Source organism: Aulonocara sp. 'chitande type north' Nkhata Bay, linkage group LG16 (genome assembly GCF_057382095.1).
Source record: "Aulonocara sp. 'chitande type north' Nkhata Bay isolate Kocher_YH1m ecotype deep benthic linkage group LG16, A_spYH_male_GT1.1, whole genome shotgun sequence".
NCBI lineage: Eukaryota > Metazoa > Chordata > Actinopteri > Cichliformes > Cichlidae > Aulonocara > Aulonocara sp. 'chitande type north' Nkhata Bay.
In genome coordinates, this window is record NC_141359.1 from 29155884 (window position 1) to 29176501 (window position 20618).

A 20618-nucleotide genomic window follows, 5' to 3' on the forward strand; every position below is an offset into this window, starting at 1 on the left:
TGTGTAATGATCCAACTAAAAGCTTGTAAAACTGGTCTCAAAGCAGCTTTTGCGGTTGTAGGTTACCATCTTCATAAAGCATGGCACCGACATCCATTGATTTTTAATCCATTCCAAAGGACCTGCCAACCTTACCCACAATTATATATCACTTTAACAACAGTGCTGTTACCAAGCAGCGCGATGAACCTGACCTGGGTACTGGGAAGACTGGGGGAAAAAGAAGAAGAGGCATAAATGAGCGTGAGACAGAAATGTGGTGTGTGTTGATAAAGGCAGAAATGGGGTTAATGTATGAAAGAATGCGCTTTCAGAGAGGAAAAGGGAAAGCCATGGCTGCAGGGTCTGACACTGCCCCAGTTTTGCTACAGAGCCAGAATCTCCTGTGGCTCTCCAACACATTTCTACCCAGTTGATTAATGCTGCCATCACAACCATCGCCAGTCTCTTTGAAGACTGAAAAAAAGAAACTATGATGATCCACATAAAATATCTGCTCATCACAGCTCTCCGTTTCAGCCTAGTTTTAGTGTTGATTGCCTGAGAAAAAAAGTTCTGGGACATGCTGGCATCCTGGTGGAATTAGGGCATGAAGGTACACTAGGCTGCTTCAGGATGGTGTGTGACTAACGTATTTTTATAGCTTGGTTAAAATGGTTGTCAGAAAATTTATTGCCCTGGATTCTGTGCATTAAGTGATTTCAAATTGGAAGTTCTTCAGTGTGAAAGACGTTTAATTTGTCACTTCCTGTGAGAAAAAGATTTCATTCTAAAGGTTCTCAGTGTGTCTGACTGATTTGGCTTTGCATGATTATATGTAAATGTTTAGCAGCTTTGATAGAACACAATATTGCCTCAACTTAATTCTTATGGCAACCACTTAATCAAAGCCTAAGGTGGGGGGAGAGAAAATCTTCTATTCTTTGAGGTAAAGGCTTTAAATCTGAGCCTGACCCCCTGTCAGGTCAGTGGACCATAGGGCTGTGCGATATGACCAAAATCTCATATCCCAATATTAAGACATCTATCGTCCCGATAACGATATAAATCACAAAAATGTAACATTTTCTGTAAATTCTGTGAATCTCGGGCAGTTCGACTTGCGGGAAGTGTTTCCAGCTGGGCGTCGTGTACCTGGAGTCCAGTGTTTTAACTGATGCATGAAACTATACATTTTTAGACATAAGTTGTAACGGCCGCTGTTTTCTTTGTGAGTATTTATTACACGGCGTGCTGCGGGGAAAAGCCTGTTCTAACGTTTGAGTCTAAGGTTTATTTTTTAGCACCTGGCGGCTCTTTTTTAATTCTCATCCGTAAACACTCTGCATCTTTCACGTGATTCAGTTTATTTTGAAAAGTCTCAACAGGATCTTGAGCTTTATTGTGAAAGGTTTATGTGGAACAAGCGGACACGCGGTGGTTTTACCGTCGTTGTTGCTAACGACAACGCATAAAAACAAAAGCTTGTCTGTCTGTAGTGTGGTTATATTAAATATAAGAGAAATAGAGAACTTTAAGAAATTAATATAGCCACTACAGTGACCATCAAAATAATGAAAAAATATTGCCGTAGTTTATTTCACCACGAAACAAACGATAGCGTAAAATGAAACGATAGACGTTTTTATATCGTCATCCGATATATATCGTTATATCGAACAGCCCTAGTGCACCAAGTATTTTATTTGTTTGTTTATTTCTAATTTTGAGGCAAAAGCGACAACCATTAAGTTTGATAATTTCGTCGTAGTGTAAGTTTGCTAATCACACCCTGGAGAGACACTACAGATTTCTGTACATCAAACCAACAAGACATCTGTACAGTTTCGACAAGCCATCACTTTGATGAACACTTAAATCACTCACATAGTGTCTGTACTTATCTACCATATCTGCCACTGAATTAAAAGCAAGACCCTCATGCAAATGCAAAGTTTGTGCCACGGCTGCCCTCATTTTTCTGTAGCACTGAGTACCAAAAACATTTTTTTATGCTTCTGTAATGGTTAATCCACTATTATGTTCAAGCTGTTTCAAAGAAATGATATAATTTTTTTCACTGATAAATTGTCAAATTTACAGTTTTCCAAAAAAGCAAAGAAAATAATGAAGCCTGTTATTATTTTTTGATTAACATACCAAATTATAGCTATTTACTTGTGAACAGAAAAAAATAGGTTTCATTGTGGTGGAATATTAGGCTTGATATATTTCTGACGTCTTACAGAAGTCCAGAGTGTGTGTTGGCTCGTTGACAGATTTCTCAAATAATTGTTTTTCCCTTGTTTTTATGACAGGTGGTCTAATACATTTGTTAAGAACTGGAAAGTCCTCGTGTGTATGTAATAACCAGTTATTCATCCATTATTTATTCCATAATTATTCCTGCATCTTTGCACCATTACACACAAAAATACTTGCCTGAATTTTTAAGTTTGTTATTTTCTGTATAGTCTGTACTGCACCGGAGCCCGATTCCTTGTATACGTACACATACTTGGCCAAAAAGCTGATTCTGATTATTACCCTACTGCTCCTCCTATGAAAAACCTATGAAAAGTTAAAAAAAGAGAGCTTAAAAAGTAAGAAACTCCTTTTTTCTCTCTGTGTCTCGCCATGTGCAGAGCTGCACTAACGCATCGCCGCTGTTCTGTCTGAGCTGCCACACAACTAGCAATTAGCTTTATAGTAAGTCGATATCAAGTGCAACATTAAGTTGAAATAATAACCTGCACCTCAGCATACACACGCATAACCCACCGAGTCCAGCAACCTTTCTGGCACAGCCCTGCCACATGAGTATCTAAAGCAATCCATACATGTTTAAGTAGCAGAGCATAGCTTCTTTATTAATTACTCTGGCCAAGCAGCTATTTGATTCTTTAAACTTTCACTTACTATACACTTACTACGATCTTCCGTACTATCATGTGACTAAGAAGTTTTAGTCTTCCCAAACTCTGAGATTTTTTGTGCCCAACAAAGAACTCCTAACTTCTCAGGCTGCTGCACTATCAAATTTCAATGCTGTGTTAAACAGGAAATTAGAAAAATATGTGTCACAGCTTCTAATCACAGTCATCACGGCAGTAAAAAAGAAGAAACAAATGTATCTAAAGCCAATTTTAACAAACTGTCACACATGTTTACTTTAAAAGATGATGAAGGTCAAAAGCAAGTGCCACAGATACACTGTTAGCTTTCCCGCAAGTGATGATATTACATGTGTGTAAAAAGGGCTTAATCTTAATCATATTGCACCACACATTCTCAAACTTTCAACACAAAATGGACAAGCTACAAGGCTGCTTTACTCAGTTAACACAAAAGTCTGTTTACTGTACATTTTATGCGATTTCCTGATGGCAGCGATGTACAGTTGGTGCCAGAGAACAGCAAGATGACCTGTGGTGTTTTAATAGAGCTGGCAGGACTGGGCAAAGGCAGCGTAAGATGAACTTGGATTTCGGCCAACTGTCTGAGGAGGGATGAAGAGAATGAATGAAGAGCTGAGTGGAGAAGTGGCTGCAATCATTCTGTGAAAGTCCCTCTACGAGTGGACAAACATCGGTCAAAGGCAGAGATTAGAGTAATGAAAGAGAGAATGCAGAAAGAGGGGAAAATGAAACCGTGTAAGATGACAGTGATGCACAGTGGCAGAGTGAGACACAGAGGGCATTAGCATTCAGACAGAACACTCTTTAATCATGATTAAACTTTGAGTTTAAAGAGTGTCAACATTTGTCGCAGTTACTTGAAGAGATAGCAGATGGCAGAATAGATCCAGCACCTTCTCCTGTTAGCAGCCGTGACAGCGAGGCTAGTATTGTTTTCCTAGTGAGTCTCTGTGCGTCTCATCTTGAAAAAATATGGACACTGTTAATGCGGTTGGCTGCCTTAGTGAAATGAAATAGTGGTTTAAACTTAATTTAGGAGTCGTTTTATTTTTATTTGCTTACAGTATGTTTTCTCACCTATTTACCTGCACACTCGTTTCATTAAATCAGATATACTTGATTTGCATGGGGTGTTCCACACAGGTAAGTGCCAAGGCTCGTTGGATGGATATTAAGGTTAAGATCATAAATTTAGATGAGATGTGGTGGTTATTTCCATCCATCTATCTTCTTAACTGCTTATCGAATTCAGGGTCATGAGGACGCTGGAACTTTCCCCAGTTTTTATTGGGCAAAAGGCTGGGGACACTCTGGACAGGTCACCAGGGGGGTTATTTCCATTATGATGTGTTTCACTAATAGTTTCAGCAGGCAGGAGACCAACACTGAGCACTGAAAATGAATCTCTCTGTATATTTGTTCACCTGTTAGGTATTCAGTTTTCAGTTTAGGGATTCTGATGTTAGTTTAGCTGATTCTTTTTTCATTTGAAAATATAAACGAGTTGGCAATTTGACATATCTCGCACCACGCTACAGTTCATTGTTGGAAGCTTAATGATTGTCACTAGACTTCGCAAACCTGTGCACCTCTTTTTATTTTCAATATGTTCTAATGAAAAATGTGAGGACAGGACTGCTTCACAGTAAGTTCTTATTCTCTATGGGAGAGGCACAGCTTTCATTCTGTGTCTGCTCTGTTCAAGAGTAGAGTGACAGAGAAGCGAAGACAGTGAATAACAATGTCTTTTTTTGTTTCTTACAATCTCTCTTCTTGATTGTCATACATGTTAATGTAGCGAAGAAACAGAGCAAAACCACTGCAGGAGATATTCCCCTTTCAATATGTAGTGCTTATTGCTTTCAAAGCTCCAAATCCCCAAAATAATGGCAGGCTGTTCAAGCCCTACTGATCATATTTTAGTGCAATCTAGCAGGTGTTTGTGTGTCGATCATTTGTGCCAATGTGTCTTAGTAATGCACAGTCACACAGGCCTAAAGAGTGGTCTGCGACTAACTGGTAAGTAGTGGCTGCTAGGAGACGATGTATATTCCCCAACAGGGGTTTGCAAGTGATACTGGCAGTTGCTGGAAGTCCATGTGAAATCAGTTGCTAAAACCCATTTGCACAGGCCTACAGGTCAGTCGATGATCATAACACCCCCTTGGTCACTTCAGGAAACGTGTGTTTCGCAACTGTTTAGTAAGTGTTTTTTGGAGGTTGATGGCAGTCGCTTGTCTGAACTAGTGTACAGAAATAGGTACACAGTAGGGCTGGGACGACGCGGCGACGTAATCGATTACGTCGACACGTAAAATACGTCAACATAAAAAAATGTGCATCGATGCGTCGTCACTTTCAAAACAGACATGGCGGCAGCGAGTAGCAGCAACATTAGTGAGGCAGCTGCAGTCGACTTAAATCACTCCACCCGAACACGCAGTTCTACAGTCTGGGGATATTTTAACAGAAAAGGAAGTGATTCAGTTGTTTGCCGGCTTTGTAAGGTGGAAATGGCTATGATGGCTATGCACCAGCACCTCAAATGACGGCATCCAGGAGCAACTTCTGCAAAGGACAAACCCTATACAAGTCAAATAATGGGGAAATAATCAATAATCGAATCAAATCAAAATAGAATCGGATTGAAAAATTCATCATTAGATTCATTGATGCATCGAAAAATTAATTGCTAGATTCATCGATTAGGAAAATAATAGTTTTGCCCAGCCCTAGTACACAGTAGGGATGGGTATCGTTTAGGTTTTATCCGATACCGGTGCCAAATCGGTACTTTTGAAACGGTGCCGGTGCTTAAACGGTGCTCGAACCGGTGCTTAAAGAATGGAAAACACAAAATTGGTCCAAAAACCTCTCATGTTCAGCTGTTTTTTTGTAAAAAGATAACAATGTTAGCCTTTTCTGCAGCTATAGGGGATTTATGGCATCACTCTTGGCTGGAAGCAGTGCTTAATCAATGGAAAAAAACAAACTTTGTCCAAAAACCTCTCATGTTTTGCTGTTTTCCACTTTTTCTTTGGTCATTTTAGCCTTTTTGGCCAGGGTGAAGGGAGTACCTGCCATCAAACAAGAAGACAGCCGCATGTAACTACGACGGTGTTTGATAGTTCACCTTATTATGCATTAATGTAATAACGTGGTTAGCCTACTCAACGTAAATTACACACGAACAACATTAAGCTACTCACGCAGAGAAGAACGGCTGCTGCTGCCATCATCACCCTCATCATTTCTGCTACACTGGCAGGGCTAGGGGCCAGGACTCTCGTCTTCGGGTTTTTGGGCTTTTAACAAAACGCTATGCGTCGCCAGGTGTTTCATCAGATTCGAGCTGTTACCTCCTTTGCACAGTATCAGCTTAAAGCACTTGTTACAGGCTGCTGAGTTTGCATCTTTTGCTGTGAAGTACAGCCAGACTTTGACCGCTTCGCTTAGGGCATTTTTAATCTGTAGCTCTGCTCTAAAAGAATGTACGTACCTGGGCCCGCCTACTACGCTCGCAAAGGTAAAATGATTGGCTGGAATCCAAAGTGTATGACATCTCAGGAAAAAAAAAGCACCGAAAGAAAGCACTGAAATGTGCGCTGCTTTTCGGTCTGGTTACTACCGGTACCCATCCCTAGTACACAGTGCTGCATAGTCGCCCATAGTTTACATTGCAGATGTTGATCTGACAGCAAATGCCAGAGGACTGCTTGCTGAGTGCAATCAAACTCTGGAAAAAAAAAAGAACAGGAAGGGTGACCACCTTTCGAAATGTGTTGGTTGCAGCAGTAAGGCACAACTTCTACCTCGAATGTCTTTGTTTCTGGTTTAGGTTGCACTTCTTCAAGTTTCACTAAACCTCAGAGAGTACAATGATGAGTGTTTGCAGACAAGTCTGCATCTTTCATGCAAATGATGGGCTACCACAGCAATCTCCTTGCAACCAAAGCAATCACAAGGAGGTTTTTGGTCCAGCATCAGTTTTGTGACTGATTTCACCAAGTATCAGCCAGAAGCCTCTAGCAACTGATTGCAGAATACTCATTTTCCTCTAGTGACCAGTGGTTTCCAGATGTTCTCTAACTGGTCTCTAGGCCTGTGTAATACCCACCACTATAATAACTTCAATGACCTTCAATGAACACTGATTCCACATGTTTCTAAAACTATTGGCCTCCCTAATATCATGATTATATTTAAGTATGCAATAATGGCTATCACTCAGGACAAGTTTCTTCAGACTAGCCTTATCAGAGAAAAACTTACACTGGTGATACCTTGAAATTGTGATTTCACACAATATAATAAAATGTCTGTATCTGGAGGACGAAATGTCAAAGAAACGTTCACTATTATAAGCACAGACCAAGAGATTTTGCTAAACAACAAACCCGCCCTCCTTTTTTATGAAGAGATAAAATTTGTAAGACTGGTCTGTGCATGTTGCAAGAGTAATGTCTCTGTTGATACTTCTAATCTTCTCCCTCTTCCTCTTTACTTCAATTTCTGTTTCTTAAAATAAGCCCTATGTAAAGCCATAAAATATCTGATAAAGAGCAAAGTGGCAGTGACCTGTAGGGTTTTATGTTTATTGTGTCTACCATTGTTTCCATTGTTCCCAGTCTACACAGCTGGAAAAAAACGATGGTATTTGACCTTACTTCTCTGTGCTTACATAATCCCTGTCCCGAAGGGAGAAAACTGCCAGATCCTTCTTACACATACACACACACACACACACAAACACACACACACAACACACCAGACCCAAAGCCAAAAATTCACAACATAACTGCCACTAGGCTTTCATGCTTTTCTTCCAGCTTTAACCCCCCACCCCCAGATACACACCCTTCCCCTCTAACACACTACCATGACGGGTTTCTGAACTTCTAAGCACACAGGCACCAACAAAAGTTTGAGCAAACCTACTTATAAACATAAAGCAGCCAGGAAACACACATACATACACATAGCAATTTCTTTACTGTAAGTATGCACACAAACCAACACCAAACACCACACACATATGCATATGCCAATTCAAATACGCACACATAGTATTTATGCACACACACACACACACACACACACACAGACTCAAAGACAGAGCCAGGAGTAGATGTTTGGACACAGACGTCAGAGTGGAAAGCTGATCACAGCTGTACTGTAGCCATGAACACTGAGGATCAGTGTCCTGAAATAACCGGCAATGCTTTTATATGACCCCAAAATTTTATATGCATGCAGATGCACATTCATTCACACACAGGAAAAAAATAAATTAGAACTCAGTATTCCTGTAGCCCCTACAGGAATATTCTATTCTATTCTATTCTATTCTAGATCTTTATATATTCATGGTTTTCTGAGTCTGACACCATATTCAGAATATTTTAACAGCTGTGCTATTACACTTTGTGATTTATTAAGGATTCAACGCTGATTTTAGCATAAAATATTCACACTTTAATACTTCATGTGTAAACGAAACAGAGTTCACTTTATTTTGCACTGGTGTTTTTGTCTCCATACATTAACTTTTTAAAGACTGGATATAGTTCACAACTTTCAAACTGTGGAAAAGTCTACCTGAAATATTTCAGAAAGTACACTGAGTAAAAAAGGGCACTGTTTATAATTTTCTCTTCATTTAATTACCAAAGTGTGACAATAATTTCCTTACTTTCCTTACTCAGTTACCACCTACTCACAAATCTATTCTTTTTCTGCTGCACCACTTAACACTAACCTATGAATCATTGAAGCATAAAAAAGGCACCTAGGTCAAAGGATGAACCTGCACCTAATAGACAACTTATCAAAGAATCAATTAACTGTTTAGGCACTTTGTTACTAGCAGCCTGTTGTAAAAACACATCAGTTACTCTGACTTCTTTAAGTTAATCTATGAAAAATGCCAAATATAAAACAGTTTGACAGGCATAAAATTCTATTTTTCCACCAACAAGGTGATTCCCAAAGAGCTATTAGATGAAAACGAGTCGTTTCTCATCATGGTGTGTGGTGTAAAATAGACAAGTAGAGGACAAAGCAGTGGGAAGCCAATAAAAATATCTCAGCAGAACTTGAAAGTCCTGACCTTAAAAATAGGGGGGGGGGGGGGGGGGAATCCAACAAAATCCTGACACTGGCCCTGAGAGATGCATCTGGTGGTTCAGTTGATCAATCTGCTGTTTGCGAACGACTTATCACAAATGATCTCAGTGGAATGGTGATTGCCGAGACTGGCTTCTTGACAGTCACCATTCAACAGGGAGAAAAGTGTTCCAAAATACACATGAAAAGATGAAATTTTTGGTCACTGTCAATATGTGTTGAGGAAGTGAGGAGAGAGGTACAACAGTCAGTTTCTACAGCCATCTGTGCAAACCCTCTGCCACGCTTTAGGGCTGCGTTTCAGCCAGTGGTGTTTGGGATCTTGTCAAAATTGATGGAATTATGAACGGAGAAATGCACCATGGCAGTTTGACCCACCATACAATACCATCTGGAAAGCATCTGATTAACAACAGCTTCGATTTTCAGCATGACATTGATCCTAAACACTGGCACTGCACTAAAAGCATACCTGGAAAAAATAAAACACACACAGTGGAACACAATCAGTCATGGATCGGTCTCCCTATGGCCTGGCCATCAACATTATTGAAGCAGTGTGGGAAGCGAACAAAAGGTAGCCATCATCTAAAGAGGAGCTTTAAATGTTCTTCAACAAATCTGGAGAACTATTCCTGAAGACTACTTAAAGAACTGACAAGTGTTGCAGAGCAAAGGTGATCATACCAAATATTGACTTTCAAGCTCACTAAAATTGTACAAACTCTGTTTTTGCCGTACATATTGTATTGCCATGTATATTTGAACTTGTTAAAATAAATTCCTGCACCTGTTTCCCATTTAACATTTTAATTCAATCAAAAGAATCTGTTTATGCACAGTGAGCACTTTGCCCCAGCGCCTTTCTTTCGCTCCCCTGCAGTACCAACAGTGAGTGACACTGGCAAAGTCTATTTATAAATGTAGTCCATTCATTAATATCGCCCAAAAAATGATCGTTTTATTCAGTTACGTCTGTCTGGTCAACCAGAAATTATACTGATGTCAGGAAAAACCAAAACTAGGGTTGACATCAGCAACACCGATTCATGGATTTAAAAAACAAACAAACACACATTTAAAGCTGTTTTTTTTCCTGCCTAATTTTACAGACAGAAAAAGTAAAGTTTATAGTAAAAATCTGGAAATTGTTTACACATTAAACTAGGAACATCAACAGCTCCTGAGAATATTTTTAAAGAAAGGAAGGAATAATTTCCACACAACTGGTGATGAACTGAAGTCAAGAGCTGTGAAAATGAACAGCAGGTCGATAAAAAGGAAGACCTGTATTCACTGCCATGTTTCCAAATTCTGTTCAAATGTGTCTGCATGTATGTGTGTATGTGTGTGCGCTCTGATGTGTCTTCTCTACTCCAGCCAATACTCTGTTTCCTGCCAAATCTAAAGTGGGTGGTGGGTGCATTTCAACATCTCTCCATTACAGAGAAAGATGAGGAGAAGGAGGAGGGGTGGCAGAGGAGGATAGAGGAGGCATTTTTGCAATAAGACAGGAAGGAACTGAAACATATTTACACTTAGGCATACAAGCGCTCACGCACACACGCACCCATGCAGCGTCTGACACCTGAAGAAACCACTGCGTGTTTCCACGATTCCACTCCCCCAAGAGAACCGTTCTACTTCTTCAAGCACATCAGTAGTGGAACCTTATCTGATATTACAACAGACATACACACATTACATAGCAGGCTGTTAAAGGAGTCAGCACCAAAGGAAAACGTGCTACAAGTCACAAACTGTTACTTGGAGCACTTTTCCAAAGCAAATTTCTTCACTTATTCAACCCCTAAAGAACCTTGAGATAAGCACCAATTTGGGGATTAGATACCAGGATGGTTTTCAGTACCTCACTGTACTAGTCATTATAACAGTATAGGGAATTTTGGGGCACAATGACACTTTCAGCCAAAAAATATGGTAAATGGCCTGTATTTGTATAGCACTTTACTAGTCCCTAAGGACCCCAAAGCGCTTTACACATCCAGTCATCCATCCATTCACGCACACATTCACACACTGGTGATGGCAAGCTACATTGTAGCCACAGCCACCCTGGGGCGCACTGACAGAGGCGAGGCTGCCGGACACTGGCGCCACCGGGCCCTCTGACCACCACCAGTAGGCAACGGGTGAAGTGTCTTGCCCAAGGACACAACGACCGAGACTGTCCAAGCCGGGGCTCGAAACGGCAACCTTCCAATTACAAGGCAAATTCCCAACTCTTGAGCCACGATCGCCCCAGAGTTAAGGAAGTTTTATAAGTATATAAAACTTCCTTAACTCTGTCATCTGCCATGTTTTGCTAATCGCTACCTTACCTGCTGTTCACATTTTATATGTTCCGTTTTTTTCCTTTTTTTAAAAATTTACTTAAGATGTACGTGTATATTCAAGAGAGTGACAGAGTGGGGGCTTCAATTGTGTCTAATAACTTTGAATGAAGAAAAAGCATGTGTAATTCAGCGAAAATGCAGGGGCTATATAAGGTTTTTTTATGTTATTTTAAAAAAAACAGCATGCATGTATAATTTTTACAATTATTAAACTAAAATTAAATTAAGGTTAATAATTTAGGTTCTCTAAAGCACATTTTCTATTCATTATTCCTGTGTTTTAATGCAACCATTAGCTGTTGTAATATGTAAAACCTCACAGATGAAAACAGTAGCTTACACAATTCCTTTCACTGGGACCAGACTTTGACAGCTATGCAATGATTTAATGAAAGAAAAAAATTGATTGTGGTTGAACCGTAGGAGAAAAAACTGATTGAGATATTTCTGCGAGGCGTTCTGTAATGACAAATTAGAAAGATCCAGAGTTATGCAACATTGTTTTCACTTTCCTTGAAAAATGTTCACAGGGAAACTTTAATCTGATTTCGTTTTTAATAATTACAGTTTTAAAAAATCTGTCTAAAATGCAATGTCCTAGAATAGATTTAAATGTTAATTGGATCTAGATAATAAGGTGTCAATCTTCCATCTAAAATATAATGGCTTGACTAGTGGCCAGTGACTTCTCACCCTTATCTCCATAGTAACAAAAGGAGCAGTAGTGAGGGGGTTAACCCTTAACCCAATGTGTGTGTGTGTATGTGTGCGTGTGTGTGTGTGTGTGTGTGTGTGTGTGTGTGTGTGTGTGTGTAACTGGCTACACTCGTGGGAATAGCAGTCAAGCTCCAAAAGCATGTTTAGCCCTTAACACCCGTTATACATCAACCCCCAAAACTAAATACATCTCCCAGGCTGGAAGCTGCCCTCTTCTGTCACACTGCTTCTATCCATTGGAACATTATTTGATCCACCTTTCTCCATATCTATACTAGTTAGATGATGGTAGGGTGCAATATGATATAGAATTTCACAGATTTAGCACAATATAGACACTATATAATAAAGTTGTACAAAACAGGAATTGGTACTGCAAAATATATTATTATAGGCAAAGCTGTCTCCCACCAGTAAGCAAGAACAATAAAACCACTGACAGGGGGAAAAGGGTAACATTGATCACCTTGTTACAATACCATATCCTGCAGGGAAATCTTGGCTTCTGGCATTCATGAGGATGTTTCTTTGACACATACCACCCACCTAAACATTTTTGCAGACAAAGAACACCCTCACTTGGATTAAGGTCATAACCAGCTCAGCGAACACAGCATGAATCCAAGGTGTTGATCTGGCCCCCAGTCTCCCCAGGTCCCAATCTGATTGAACATCCACTGGATTTCAACCACAGGGGTTCTCACCCTGCAACCCACGGGACCATAAGATTCAGTAATGTGCCAAAATGAGATATCAACGGGAATCTAAAGATGCCACCCCACTGTGTCCGTTCTTTGAGTGGTTAGAACTGTTGGCAGAACCGTGGCACTTGATTCTAAAACTCTGGGTGTTTTATATTTCCAAAGAAACATGACACCAAAACATATCTAGCCATACAAAGATCAACATTTTTTTAAATCACCAGAAGAAATAAAAATGACTTTTTTGGAGAATGCGTATATTTAAAGTTAGGTTTCTGTTCTTTGTCTAGTGCAGAAATAAATACATTTCCCATGAATCTACTGAAAATGTGAATGAGTCGTTTTGGTTCTGCCCCGTATTTTAAAGGAGAGCAAAAAATAAACACTGGTCCACTTTAGGCGGACGAGAATAAAATTGTGGAGGAAACAATACCACAGCACATTCTGGCAAGGAAACGGTTTAAACTACAAGATTCTGGACACACTCTGTGGGCTGCTTAATTGCAAACCATTCAAAATCCCATTGTGCTCAACTGATAAACACAAAAATAAGCATGGGACCATATGCATACTGCAGCTACCACACATTTGTGCAAGCACACCACAAAACAGCATAATTCCATAGATGCCAGAGGAGAACCAGAGTGCTAAATGCACTTCTTGCATGTGTGTGGGGGATGGGGACCTTATTTTGCGACTTTATTTGAATTAATTTGATTCTTCTTACTTCAGAAAAAGTGAGCAGAAGATGAAAAGCAATAAGCAGAGAGTCACAGAGGGAAAAGATGTGTTTGTGCGAGTATGTGCTAACAAGCTGAGCTGAAAAGGTCGCGCGCTCACAGACATAAACATTTACGAGCACAGAAAAAGAGAGTGTCTAGAGCGATACTATAATACTCACGAAGATGATTTGTGTGCATCTGTTTGGCTGTGTGCGTGTACATCGCTGTGTAGCGTGTGTGCCAGGCCTTCGTTCAGTATTCATGAAGTTGGGGGGATAATGTGGAGGTAATGACGAGGAGCTCGTTGTTTGCTGCAGAGATCGGCAGTTTGCAACACTAACGACTGAATAAATGTGCATGCACGTGTGTGCATGAGAACGTGTGCGTTTGTATATGCAGCTGGGGAGAAGGAAATGTGGTGATTGTGCAAATGAGTGAGCAGATTCTAAGTTTGTAAGTTTTAAGTGAGTTTTAAGACTTATTTGGAAATTGTTTTTCTAGTTAAAAAACTGCGTTCCAGAGTTAAAGTTAGAAAAACCGTTTACATTAAGAAAACACCTTTGTGTGTGTGTGTGTGCCTGTGTGTGCACGCATTGTGTTTCTTTGTGTGTCTCTACTGTGCTATCATACAAAGGACACAGGTTCAAAGGATCATTACAGGGACTGGTAAAAGACTATTTCCTTTTGGAACCCCACCTAATCCCTGGGAATGACAGGGCAAAGCAATATCTGACTCTGGAGATGAAAGGAGGCGGCGTCATTACTGCAGTGCACTGTCATGGTAACCCCAGGTGTCACCATAGCAACCCCAGGTAAATACAGGTAAGGAAGAAGATCAAGGGCTGGGATCTTCGTGACACATTGCTTTGATGAAAATTGGACTGCTACAGATGGGTGACAAATTAAAGGAAAGACGTGAACCTTTTGACCCCTAGAGGCAGGACATCTCGTGGCTCTGTTGTGCCTCTGAGTGCATTTTGCTAGCATGATTCGGATCCACTCGTCCCCTCAAAGGGAATGGTTACTGCAAGTAATTAAAAAGTTGCTATGAGTGATCCTTTAGATGCAACTTTTCTATCTTGCAGCTTCCAAGAAGGCAATACCTCCATCCGTTGGGTACAAGAAGTAACTGAACACTTTGAAAAGTATTAATGCATCATCTTCACAGCTATCAGATCTTGAACTAATTAAACAGCTACAAGCAATTTTGGACTGATAGGTTAGACAATGCTCACGATCACCTAATGAAGGAACCCTTCTTTATACTCTTAGAGACTTTGACAGTCCATGGTAAATCACAGTGAAACTATTCTGGGGCAGCCCAACAAATTACTTTCAGTGTGACGATATGCAGCAGTTTGCTTGAACAGATATTTGATAGATCAGTTTAGCTCTGAATTTTGACTGTTGATGCTCAGGTACATCATAATTATCTGTAAATGACCAGAATATAATTCCGAAGAATATTCTTGATTCGTGATCACATCAAAATGATTGAGAACTTCGAATGTTTTATACTGTGCATAGCGATCCAAAATTAATCTCTTCTAAGACAAAATCTATCACTGACAGATGGATGAGCAGACGAACTGAATACCAAACAGGAGTCTGGGTAAGTCACTGAAGTATAAAAGAGAGCCCAAATAATCCATAAACCCCTAACTCTCAAAAAACAATCCACTCTAAAAGGACATATTCCTACCAAGGCCAACCTGCCAGAAGAAAGCCACTAAAAATTCATGAATCTGTGCGAGTCATCCTTCAGTGTCATCAGGTCCTGATGATAGCATTCTAATGCTTCAGAGTGCAGACGTCTTATTTGTCTCTCTTCAGACTTAGCAAGTGAAGACATTTCTGATCAAACCAATGCAAAAGGCTCTGTATCAAATAGGTTTCTGTAATGACATTGACCACATTCAAAAATAAGATCTGATTCACTCTGTGCCATGAGAAAAACGTGACCATAAATATGCCGGCATTTCCCCCCCCATTTTCCCAAGAAATTGGTTTTAGTTTTACACCTAAAACTTGATAAATGATTTTTTTTCTGTATAACAAACTTTACACAGAATGGCCCCAGTGGGTTCAAACCAGGAACACTCTTGCTATGATGTGGCAGGGCTAATCAGTGTACAACCATGCTTCCTTTGGGCTATCTACAACTGGACTGAAATTTGACGTACATACAGTGACACATTTTCTGGAAATCTAGCTAAAACACATGCTAAACAGGACTAAAACAAGAGAACTGAAAATTGAGAACAACGCTGCAGTCAGTATGAGAACTGATAATAAAAGACAGGTGCCATAACTGAGTCTGAGTATTATTGTGCTTTAATAAGACTTAACATAATTTAGTTGATTGACAGAGATCCACTCTCTTCCGCTTATCCAATTCAAAGTCTCAGGGGAGGAGCTGGAACTGATCCTGGCTGCCATAGGGCAAAAGGCGGAGCACACCCTGAATAGGTCACCAGTCTGTCACACAGCACAGAGAGACCAACAACCACTAACACGTATGGGCAATTTAGAATCACCAGTTAATCTAACCCCACTAACCACATGTCTTTGAACTGCGGGACAAAGCCAGAGCACCTGGAGAGAACCCATGCAGACACAAGGAGAAACATACACACAGAGAAAGGTGGATTTTGTTGTGAGGGAACAACAACACCATGCTGCCAAGATTGAAAGAGACTAAATATACTAAAATTGATTTACTATAAAAATCTTGTGCTATTCAAAGCAAAACAAAAAAAGAAAAACAATGAGCACACAAATGCAACAGCTGATGTTCATCACAACGACTGAGGGACTACTTAAGATGTATTAAAAATGCAAATAGGCTCCAAATTTCTCCTTTCAAGTTAAGAGCAACACAGCAATTGAATGTTTGACCCCCAAAAAAATGTTTGAGCAGAGGAAATAACGCTGTAAAGGTTTGAATATCCCTGTAAAAACAATGTGAAAGAGCTATTTTTTGACACTGTTATAGATGGGGATTGTAATCTCTCTTTCTGATTGGCAAAATAGACTTTATCGGTCTTGATAGACTTTAACTGGTCAAAGCACGAAGTCGGCAACAGAGGCTCAAGGAGCACAAAGAGCGGGGGAATTGCAGATCTCACTGCTGACTCAGCATGCCTGCCTCTTCTTCCTTTTCCATAGCAACACATTCATTCTAATCTACAACCCCAAATACATGATGTAGAGTGCTCTGTTTCACCTGTTTGACTCCCTCTGTGACCATGTGTGTTTGTGAGGTAGTGCTGCACAAGTGTGTCACTCAAAGAGAGAATTAAATCCTTTTGCGATACCCCTGCTGTTTATATGTTGAGGTGTGTGCATCCAAATGCACACGCACACACACACACACACACCACTGTTAGAGGAGATTAATTCACACTTTCATCACCAAGCCTTGGTCCCAGGAGAGCCTGGATGAGACTTGGACAAAGTGACTGCAGTGGGATTGCGGGGGGGCGTTAATGGGTTATAGGTGTGTGCACGTGTACTAGCGGGTGACTGTTTGTGTGTTCACTGACCAATAAAAGCTTGGTCCACAGTGGAGTCCTCTCCCATGGGGCCCTAAAACAAGCACAGACTGGCCACAATTAAGTAGTAAGCGTCCACTGTGCATGTATGTGGCTGCTTCGGACAACAGCTTCTGAAATCCATGTTAGTACGGCTGAAGTGATCTGCTGATTACTTGATTACTCAATAAATCATGTATATTTACAAGTAAATGGTAACTGGACTGGTTCTTATATGGTTCTTATTTCTACTCACAGCGCTTTATACAACATCCCTCATTCACCCATTCACACCTATTCATATAAGCACTTTTTCTAGTGCTTTCTATCTTGCATTCACACTCCAATGAACACATCAGAGAACAACTTGGAGTTCAGCATCTAGACCCAGGATACTTCGGCATGCAGGCGGGAGCAGCCAGGGATCGAATTCAATTAAATTCCAAAATCTGTTTTATTCATATAGTGCATAATCACAACAACAATAATAGCTTCAAGGGGTTGTAAGGTAAAGACCCTACAATAATAGAGAGAAACCCCCCACAGTCAAGCTACCCTCTTTGAGCAAGCATTAGGCGACAGTGAGAAGGAAAAATTCCCTTTAAATAGGAAGAAACCTCAGGCAGAACCAGGCTCAGGGAGGGGCGGCCACCTTCCGCAACCGGTTGGGGATGAAGCAGGTGGTGGATTGGCAGTGCATTGAACCAGCATAGCTCAGGAGGTAAAGTCACCTCCTGAGCTACAGCAACCCTAAATATTAGAAATACAGCAAATATAAAATATTTTCTGGATACCATTATTTCCGGTGCAAACTGCAAATCAAGATGTCACTTTGTGCTCCAGAGCAATTGTCCAAAAACTTTTTTAAAACTAACAGTTCAATATCCTTTCTACACTTTCTGTATAAAACTATTAAAAATATGAGAGCTTATATCACCACATGTCGCTTTTGCTGTTCCAAGCTCCAAAATTGCCTGTAGGCCCCTTAAAGTTTAACAAGCAAAGTGAAATAAAGGCTTAAGTGCTGGCAGAAATGTCACTGAGGGTCTGGATTTCTGTTCACCACCTCAAGCGCTCCACATCTTCAAACAATGCCTAGCTAATGTGAGAAAACTCAAGCACTGAATATGGTGTGAGACCTGACAGGAATGTTTTTAAGTTGCTTGAACATTCTTTGCATCTGCATTTGGGGTGGCTGTAGCTCAGGTGGCAGAGCAGGTCAGCCACTAATCAGAAGGTTGGTGGTTCGATCCCAGGCTGCCTCCTGGCTGCATGCCAAATATCCTTGGGCAAGATACTAACCCTATGTTTGCCTACTGGTGGTGGTCAGAGGGCCCGGTGGCGCCAGTGTCCGACAGCCTCGCCTCTGTCAGTGTGCCCCAGGGCAGCTGTGGCTACAATGTAGCTTGCCATCACGAATGGGTGAATGACTGAATGTAGTGTGAAGTGCTTTGGGGTCCTTAAGGACTGAGTAAAGCGCTATACATGCAGGCCATTTACCATCTTTCTTACTCAGGTCCTCACTAAATTCATGACGGAAACTCTTGTGTACTCCAGCTCTAAGAAATCTCATTGTTCTTATCAGAAAACCAACACACACACACACAATATGTCCACAATAAATTTTGTAACATGTCGCAAATTATTTTTCAAAGATCCTTCTGACACCTTACCACATTTATGGTTTTTAGCCAGTCTTTTCCATTAGCTGTTGAATTTTCTGATTTCACTGTCAGTATGCGTTTACAACTGAAATTCGAGTCTTGAAAAACATCTTAAAGCACTTTAGCTATTTGTACAAACATTTAAATTGTTTAATTGCAGGATGTTTAACCACACAATTCTGGTACTTCTGAATTCAGTAAAGCAAAAACAACAAAAACAAACAAAAAGAAAAACCCTGAGCATTTCTATCAAACCGCAAACCATAAGCTTTTCCAGATTTTAGACCCCAGGTGAAAATTCCAGCAAAATGTCAATATTTTTGCAGCTAAGTGCAGATTGTCTCACATTTTACTGCTTAACTGACATATTCTTTAACAAGTTACAGCCATAAGACAATGCTGGCTGCACTGAAGTAAACAAAGCTCTCAGATCTACTCCCATTGAGTGTGAGTAATAAAACCTCAGAATGCTGCAGCCTGTGGGCGGCTGGACATTACCAGAAGTATGGCAACTGTAACACTGACCAGTGACCCCATCCTCTTCCATCTGTCTTCACGTTTGCCTCCCCTCTTGCTTTGCAAACTCAGTTCAGTTTAATTAGGTAACACAAGAGAGATTATAAATGAGTCACTACACATCTCTGTCTTTGTAACAGTATGGGAAAACCACAGCAACGCATTTCTCCTTTTCCATTCAGTTACATATTATGAACATTGGAAAGAAATGTTCTCATTCTCTCGATCAATGTATTCCATGACTTGGAGTCTTATTCCAAGTTTTTTTTCCTCCCTTCATTCAACTCATGACCAGAAGTATGACCGATGCATGAAATCACAGTTTATATAATCAGGATATAATTGGAATGTTTGCATCTAACTACACAGCACCTGAATATCTGAGCAGGCGGATGATGAGCACGCTGATCTACAGTTCCAGTAATTAAAAGCGTGAGAAAGAACGCCCGTACTTTTCTCAGTACGGTACAGAGTGCCGTGCAAACAACCTTAAAGTTGTGCGTTACGTATTGCAAAATGAAAACCAACTAACTTTTTACAAAATTACGTATTTTCGAAAGTGTTGGATGTTAGGTGTCGTCATCCACATCGTGCACAATTGGGGGAAAAGTGACTAACCTTAACAGGAGAGCTCCTGGTGGCCACGGGAAGCTCCCTGATCGCTGTGCCCGGAGGAGAGGCGGATATCCCGGCTGCGTACCCCTGCAGCGAGCCCCCGGCTAGGGACTGCCTGCCTCCCGCTCCTACTCCCCCTCCTCCTCCGCTTCCTCGCTGGGGCCGCTGCTTGATACCATCCAGGAGGCGAACCAGGAGGATGTTAGCGGGCAGGTCGTCCACCCCGCAGTCCACCAGGATGCGGCACTCCGGGCAGCGGAGCTCGTTCCGGGAGCTGACAATGTTCTCCAGGCAGCGGCGGCAGAAGGTGTGCTGGCACGGTAGCACCTTAGCCGTGGTGTCCAGGCGCTCCAGGCACACCGAACACTCCAGCAGATCCAGCAGTGACGAGGACTCGTCCATGTCGGCGGAGAGGGTGAGCATCTGGGCTTCAGTGTCCGTGGGGACGCCGCGGCGACTGTTTCGTGTACCGTAGAAAAGAACCGGGGGCACAGAACATTCTGGGAGGCGGACTGACTGGGAAGCAGTCCACGGACGCCCTACGACGACGGTGTTCCCTCGTGCCGAGCGGTTCCCCGCTGAGTTGTGAATGTTCTCCGCTGTTCCGCGCCTCTCTCTCGCTGTCTCCCTCGGCGTGTTTATGTTGTTCGCTCCGCTCTCCGTGTGTCTCCCCCGCTCTCCAGCAGCTGTGCGGAAAGCGGTGAGGTCACGCTCTCATCATCATCATCATCCGCGCGCCGATCACAATTGCGGTGCGCGCTCACGCACCA

General features: G+C 41.3%; 1 protein-coding gene across 1 annotated transcript in view; it reads right to left on the reverse strand.

Moving 5' to 3' along the window:
• The window catches only part of LOC147311779 (E3 ubiquitin-protein ligase SH3RF3-like), a 115142-nt gene extending 94524 nt beyond the window's left edge, over positions 1-20618 (reverse strand). Inside the window, exon 1 of the mRNA XM_086265727.1 lies at positions 19852-20618. Coding sequence (XP_086121853.1) covers positions 19852-20271 — 420 coding nt within the window. The 5' untranslated portion in view covers positions 20272-20618. The remainder of the gene's footprint in view (positions 1-19851) is intronic.